Here is a 7,858-nt window from a genome sequence, read left to right as displayed (position 1 = left end):
AGGCAACAAAATAGGAAAAATGCCAAAGGGGGTGAATACTTTCGCAAGCCACTGTATTTGGAAGGTTGTGAGAACCATGAGCCTCCTAGGTTTTGTATTGAAGTCAATGTACCTAGAAGAGTACGGAAGCTAGCTGTCATCCGGCTACACCATGGCGCTACCGTACAGTTGCAGCAGTAGAAATAAATATTTGGGTGTGAGAGATTTTAGTGCAGAAGGTCTACAGGAAGTTTTGAGAGATGGGGTTCCGTCCTCCCATGCCGACGGCCTGGTGTTGGATCATTTAGGGACAAAGTCGTGGGATGGGGTGGTAGGTTTTGGGGATAGTGTATACGATAGAAGGTTGTGCAATATAAAAAAATAAAAATGACCTTCCCATTTTCCTTGTGACCAAAGTGTGGAATCCGCACTTCGACCTGCGAAAGGCAGCACTATGCAACACAGCGTCTAGTCTGCCGGAAATACAAACGAAGAAGAATATATTAGGTGTTTGTTTACAACCAGCCTGTTCGGTTTTTCTCCTTCAAACCATTCCAAGAAATTACTTTTGTGCTATTTGTTAAAATGGGATGTGATGGTGGAACTATTCCTAAAAGGCATGAGTTGGTAAAAGGCCCCAAGAAAGTTGAGAAGGTATGTAGTGGTATTACGTTAGCTAGCTTTAACCTAACGTAGCAGGCGTAAAATAAACGAGCTAGCCTGCACTTTAGCTAACCTTTCAAACACGTTAGCAATTTTTTTATTTGCTAACAGATGTTTACATGTTTAGTTAACTAACTGGCTTCGCTAGTTAACGTTCGGGATGTTTTTTGTTGTTGTTTTAATCAGGGAAGATGTGTCCGCCCAAACTGAACTAATGTTAGATAAATGAAATGTATACGTTTAGGTAGCTAGCTTTCTTTTATTAACTAGCTAACGTTAGCTTGTTAATACGCCATGTTCACACTCAGCTAACGTTAGTTCTAACTGCTTTAGCGCCGTTAACACACATCACTTGCGGTACGTTTTTGGAAACATAAGGAACGTAGCTACCTTTCATATCAGAGAAATAGTTTTCAAAAAACAAAATGTTAAATTACTACACCTTTTATATAGGGTTAGGGTTCCCACACGGCCATATTTCCATGTTACAGCGCTTTTTTACGCAACACATGGCATGGACTAGCTTGCTGACTGTGTTAATTAGCATCTGTGACCTGTTGTCACTGAAAAATACTGTCAGCTGCAATTGTGTTAAAACCAGGGGTTGGAACCGGTTCAGGGAACAGAACCAGAAAATAACTACATTTGTTGAGGATCAGAAACGGGAGTGAAAGTGGTATGTGCTGTTCCGGTGTTGTGTTAAACATCTCTCCCCCCTTCGCGTTCTTCATTGCTGCGACTTGCTTGCTAGTTGAGATTTCTGCTCTTCACTCCGTTGTCAGTTTAACATACATTTCACTAATCTTAGTAGCAGAAAGCATTTTTGTCAGCAGTTTCGGTGTATTTGGCGGTTCTAGCTTGTATGGCGCCCTGGGCGACCCCTCCCCATGCACCATGGCTGTTCCCTCTCTATCACTATTCTTGCAAGCAAAGTATTTCAGATGTAACCAAATGCAACTGAACAATGCAGTGGGCAGGAGCTAAATTGAATGTATAAATCTTTCTCCACTACAGGTTGACAAAAATGCAGCGCTTGCTGCCCGGTGGAAGTACTGTGCTCTCAGTACAGAGAAACTCCGGCGCCCTATTGTTGCTTGTGATCTGGGAAGGTGAGGACTTTTTAAAATGTTTGTTGTGAACTACCGGTAGTCATATAGTATGACACCATTTTGTATCTAGCAATCTACAATATTTTGTGTTGGCATTATCAGTCTCCTAGGTGTCCCTATTAGATACATGGATATAATATTAAAATGCAATCAGGAAGTAAGTGCTGCTTGTTGATTGGTTGCAGTTAAGAATGAAATGGTGCTGAATATTAGTAGCTTAGATCTAGGCTACTTCTAGATACTTCTATCACACATGGATTTCATAATCAAAATGCTATTCTTCCTTACAGACTTTATAACAAAGATGCTGTGATTGAGTACCTTCTGGATAAATCTGCAGATAGACCCAACAGCGAGGTTGCATCACACCTTCGTGGCATTAAGGTATGGTAATTTTCCATGATTTCAGCTGAGGCCACATATCATTGCGTTATCTAAAGTGAATCAAAGGTGTGTGTGTGTCATTCCATAGGATATAAAGGAGCTGAACCTGACTGACAACCCAGCCTGGGAGGGTGAGAGGAGGAACACCAAAGGGGACCGCTATGAGGACATGCACTGTGCCATGTTCATCTGTCCTGTGGTGGGCCTGGAGATGAATGGCAAACATAGGTACGTTGCTATGGTGTGCACTAATGAATATGACTATATACAAGCATCTCGTCAATGTCTCTGCATCTTATCAATGTCTTTCAATGACAAGCGTGGAGTGGGGCATTTTCACCCGGAGGTGTCATCTCATTTTGCTGAGTTCTGGCACTGAATCATGTGCATTAACCTACAGCCTGAGTGCCAGCCTGTCTGTGCTATAATTTTAACTCTGTCGCAAACCGATCTGGGACCAGGTTATGTGCAGTAGGCCTCAGTGCGCATTGCCCCATTTTTTTTATTTATTTTTAGGTCCAATGCAGCCTTTTTTTTAATAATCTCTATTTAAATCATTTCTGGGTAATAATTTTAAGAACCTTACTGTAATTGTTTTCAATTAAAATTGTCAAAAATAAACAAAAAGCTTCTTAGAAAATAGCAATTTCTCAAGCAACAATTTTACTAGGACTGTCTGGGAGTAGTCTGAGTGGGGAGGGGGAAAAATGAAAACGAGTTGTTATTGGCAGAGAGGTTTGGAACTCTCTTATTGGTCTGTTAACTAGTTTCGAGTACTTTGCACAAGTACAGTGAAATGCTTTTATTGCAAGCTCTTTTCCAACAATGCAGTAATCAATATCCGTAGTACTATAAAGTAAAGTAGAACAAAAACACATGAGTAAGTAAGTAAGCTATATACAGGGTCAGTGCCAATACCATATTTACAGAGTGCAGGGATACTGGAGTAGTAGGGGTAGTTACATTTTATGTCATTTAATGCATGTGGACACCTGCTCGTCGAAAATTTAATTTTTTATCATGGGCATTAAAATGGAGTTGGTCCCGCCTTTGCTGCTATAACAGCCTCCACTCTTCTGAGAATTGCTGTGGGGACTTACTTCCATTCAGCCACAAGACCATTAGTCAGGTCAGGCACTGATGTTGGGCGATTAGGCCTGGCTCGCAGTCGGCGTCCCAATTCATCCCAAAGGTGTTCGATGGGGTTGAGGTCAGGGCTCTGTGCAGGCCAGTCAAGTTTTTCCACACCGATCTTGAAAAAACATTTCTGTATGGACCTCGCTATGTGCATGGGGGCATTGTCATGTTGAAACAGGAAAGGGCCTCCCCCAAGCTGTTGCCACAAAGTAGGAAGCACAGAATCGTTGAGAATGTCATTCTATGCTGAAGCATTAAGATTTCCCTTCACTGGAACTAAGGGGCCTAACCCAAACCATGAAAAACAGCCCCAGGCCATTATTCCTCTTCCACCAAACTTTACCGTTGGCACTATGCATTGGGGCAGGTAGCGTTCTCCTGGCATCCACCTAAACCAGATTAGTTGGTCGGACTGCCAGATGGTGAAGCAGTTGGTAGAGCATGGTGTTTGCAACGCCAGGGTTGTGGGTTCGATTCCCATGGGGGACCAGTATGGAGAAAAAATGTATGAAATGTATGGACTCACTACTGTAAGTCGCTCTGGATAAGAGTGTCTCATAAATGACTCAAATGTAAAAAAAAAAAAAAAAAAAAATGTAAAAAATTATTCATCACTCCAGAGAACGCATTTCCACCGCTCCAATGGCGGCAAGCTTTACACCACTCCAGCCGAAGCTTGGCATTGCGCGTAGTGAGCTTAGGCTTCTACTGTCAATGTTTGTCTATGGAGATTGCATGGCTGTGTGCTCAATTTTATACAGCTGTCAGCAACGGGTGAGGATGAAATGGCCAAATCCACTAATTTGAAGGGGTGGGGATTTTCTGCCACCAGATCCCATTTGACTACAATACCACTATGGCTGCATTTACATAGGCAATTCTGATCTTTTTTTCACTAATTGGTCTTTTGACCAATCAGATCAGCTCTTTTGCCAAAAATTGGGCAAAATATCGGAATTGGGCTGCCTGTGTTAACGCAGCCTATGAACCACAGTGGCAGCTTGGCTTGATAATGATCCCCTGTCCAATCCCAATTTGCTAAAATATCACCATTGCTAAATACAAAAGTTGTGATAAAAGATGGTGATAATTCCTATGGCAGGGTTTTTTTTTTCATGTACTGATGGTAGCACTATATTTTCCCTTACAATAGACGTGTTGCGTCACAACCTTAGCCCTAAACGTTATGCGATCTTGTTTCTCTCAGGTTCTGTTTCCTGCAGACCTGTGGCTGTGTGTTTTCAGACCGGGCCCTGAAAGAAGTCAAGACTGAGATATGCCACAAGGTAGGACACAAGGTAGAACAGTGCATTCGGAAAGTATTCAGACTCCTTGACTTTTTCCACATTTTGTTACGTTACAGCCTTATTCTAAAATTGATTCAATAGTTTTTTCCCTTCATCAATTTACACCATAATGACAAAGCAAAAACAGGTTTTTAAAAATGTTTTGCAAATAAAAAAAAACGGATCACATTTACATAAGTATTCACACCCTTTGACAGCAATTACAGCCTCGTCTTCTTGGGTATGACGCTACAAGCTTGGCACACCTATATTTGGGGAGTTTTTCCCATTCTTGGCAGATCCTCTCAAGCTCTGTCAGGTTTAATGGGGAGCGTCACTGCACAGTTATTTCCAGGTCTCTCCAGAGATATTTGATCAGGTTCAAGTCCGGGCTCTGGCTGGGCCACTCATTGACATTCAGAGACTTGTCCCGAAGCCCCTCCTGTCTTGGCTTTGCTGTGTGCTTAGCGTCATTGTCCTGTTGGAAGGTGAACCTTCGCCCCAGTTTGCGGTCCTGAGCACTCTGCAGCAGGTTTTCATCAAGGATCTCTCTGTACTTTGCTCCGTTCATCTTTCCGTCGATCATGACAGCCTCTGAAGAACATTCCCACAACATGATGCTGCTACCACCATGCTTCTCTGTAGGGATGATGCCAGGTTTCCTCCAGAAGTGACTCTTCGCATTCAGGCCAAAGAGTTCCATCTTGGTTTTGTCAGACCAGAGAATCTTGTTTCTCATGGTCTGAGAGTCCTTTAGTGCCTTTTGGCAAACTTCAAGCAGGTTGTCGTGTGCCTTTTACTGAGGAGTGGCTTCCGTCTGGCCACTTTACCATAAAGGCCTGATTGGTGGAGTGCTGCAGAGATGGTTGTCCTTCTGGAAGGTTCCCCCATCTCCACAGAGGACCTCTGTCAGAGTGACCATCGAGTTCTTGGTCACCTCCCTGACCGAGGCCCTTCTCCCCCGATTGCTCGGTTTGGCCGGGCGCTCTACAGACAATTCCTACGACCTATTGGGTTGGTTTTTGCTCTGACATGCACTGTCAACTGTGGGACCTTATATTGACAGGTGTGTGCCTTTTCCAAATCATGTCCAATCAATTGAATTTACCACAGGTGGACTCCTATCAAGTTGTAGAAACTTCTCAAGGATGGTCAATGGAATAAGGAATCACCTGAGCTCAATTTCAAGTCTCATAGCAAAGGATCTGAATACTTTTGTAAATACGTTTTTTTCTTATATACATTTGAAAAATTTCTAAAAACCTGTTTTTGATTTGTCATTATGGGGTATTGTGTGTAGATGGAGGAAAAAAATGTATTTAGTCCATTTTAGAATAAGGCTGTAACGTAACAAAAGGTGGAAAAAGGGAGGAGGCCTGAATACTTTCCGAATGCACTGTAAAACATACACCACATCTACTCAACAAGCTGTGCACTACATTTGTCAAATTAGTAACAAAACAAGGTACCACCATGGTTAACTTTTTTGGTTGTTAAGGAAAACCTATAAAAGGGTGGCTCTCACAAAGTAGGTAGACTCCAATATCTTCATTTTTTTCCCATTAGCAGCAGGGGAAAAAGCATTTTCACATGTGTTTCAGTCCAAGCCTTCAGTGTGTACTAAAATAAGATATTGGAATGTTCTGTATGCAAACCTACCCTCTTATTATTGAATCAGTTACTACCCTGTCCACACATTTTCCTTTGTTACACAAAACCTGCTGTTATAGTCAGTCATCTGTATTTTGACAGTAGGGTGAGTTTTCAAATGGAGGGTGGTGCTGTTTGTGTCTTCTACTGTAGATTAATCAACCTTTAGGACGGCGTGTCCCTGCACAGTTGTCAGACAGGTACATAGAGGTGGTGCTAACTGTGAACCAGTTAGCTGTTTGTGCTCACATGTGAATGATTAACCCTCCGGTGTGCTGTTTTTGACTTGTTTGGTTACTTTGAGGTCCATGGAGTTGGCCACAGGTCCATTTCTGTTCTTATTGCTTCAATTATTTGCCTTGATATGGGGATACGAATTTCCCTGTTTTGAAATTACAAAATTATACACTGTGTGGTTTAGCAAAGGAAAGCAAATAAAATGTTGGAGTTACTGTATCTGTTTGCCATCTTGCACATAGAAAAGTACCATGGTGCCTCATTCACCATGCCTGCTGCACTGTGTTCTCACATTTGTATTGATTACATGTTCTATTTAAGGTAAGAATGTGATAGGTGAAGTAGGACACACAATACACAGGAAATCCTATTGAGAAACAGCAGATCACCTCCGAAACATTGATGTGCTGTAACTTTACGACAGTTAAAGCCCTCCTCGGTGTCATGGAAACCAGAACCCCCCCCCCAGCCCTGTACCTGTCGTTATTCCCAATCCCATGATGCCTCCTGCCAGCTGACCGGAACCTGAGCCAGGCTAAATGAGGAAGCTGCCAGATGATTGGAAACCATGTGGTGCTGTGGTATTAGTTGCGAAAACCTGACCCTAGGCCACACATTGACTAGGGTCTGATTTCAATGATGGACTCTTTTATTTTTGGGGAGCATAGAGGAGCTACATCACTGCCTCTGATCTCCATCTTGCTAACTACTATTTTGTATTTTATTCAAGCGGATAAAGTAGTGACGTAGGCAGTGGTGTAGTTCCTCTATGCCAAAAGAGTCCATTATTGAAACCAGACCCTAGTCACTGTTGGCCAACGTCGAGTTTTCAGGACTACTGTGGAATCGGGAGAGCAGCACAACAGGTCACCTTTCCGACTCCATCAGAGCGTGAGAGCAGCATTGTTGTGGTCGTCCACTTGTGGGAATTTTCCTTGCTAACTCTCAAGGGGGAACAGATCCAAGTGCCTTGTCCATTTGCACTGCATGTGATTATACGATTTGTGTGTGCAAATCGTATCAATAACCCTTTTGCAAAGTCATGAAGCAAAGCAAAGATCAAGCTAAGTTAAGACCAAGTGAATTTATAACAAATGTTTTAATGTATTCAAAGCATTTGGGAATTTTAGTGAATAGCTAAACTCCCTTTACAGTCAACAAACATGTTTTGGATTAAAAAAAGTACATGCTGTATGATTTCCACTTTCAAGCCCTTAATATGTTAAATTTCTTGAAATCAATAGAAATATGGTTTGTTGTCAAAGTGGCAGTTGAACACCTTAACTGCCTCAACCTAATTCACATTTATTGGACCCTGTTCTCTTAAATTGACAACATACACAATGTAACAATATTTCATGTCACTGCAAATGTTTAGGCCTATTTGGCTTATTATACGGTTGTACTTTGCCA

The 7,858-nt window shown here is 42.1% G+C and overlaps 1 protein-coding gene across 4 annotated transcripts in view; it reads left to right on the top strand.

The window, feature by feature from the left end:
- The first annotated feature begins 205 nt into the window (after positions 1 to 205).
- The window catches only part of LOC106565284 (replication termination factor 2), a 53,519-nt gene continuing 45,866 nt past the window's right edge, over positions 206 to 7,858 (top strand). Inside the window, exons 1-5 of one of the 4 annotated variants that reach the window (XM_045691402.1) lie at positions 206 to 633; positions 1,657 to 1,751; positions 2,042 to 2,135; positions 2,224 to 2,363; positions 4,480 to 4,558. In XM_045691402.1, coding sequence (XP_045547358.1) covers positions 565 to 633; positions 1,657 to 1,751; positions 2,042 to 2,135; positions 2,224 to 2,363; positions 4,480 to 4,558 — 477 coding nt within the window. In that variant the 5' untranslated portion in view covers positions 206 to 564. The remainder of the gene's footprint in view (positions 634 to 1,656; positions 1,752 to 2,041; positions 2,136 to 2,223; positions 2,364 to 4,479; positions 4,559 to 7,858) is intronic. The other 3 variants (XM_045691400.1, XM_045691401.1, XM_045691399.1) reach the window with 3 other exon arrangements.

The sequence above is a fragment of the Salmo salar genome, chromosome ssa12 (genome assembly GCF_905237065.1).
Source record: "Salmo salar chromosome ssa12, Ssal_v3.1, whole genome shotgun sequence".
In the NCBI taxonomy this organism is placed as follows: domain Eukaryota; kingdom Metazoa; phylum Chordata; class Actinopteri; order Salmoniformes; family Salmonidae; genus Salmo; species Salmo salar.
Note: the sequence above shows the minus strand (reverse complement) of the source record. Positions and strands in the feature narration are given on the sequence as shown.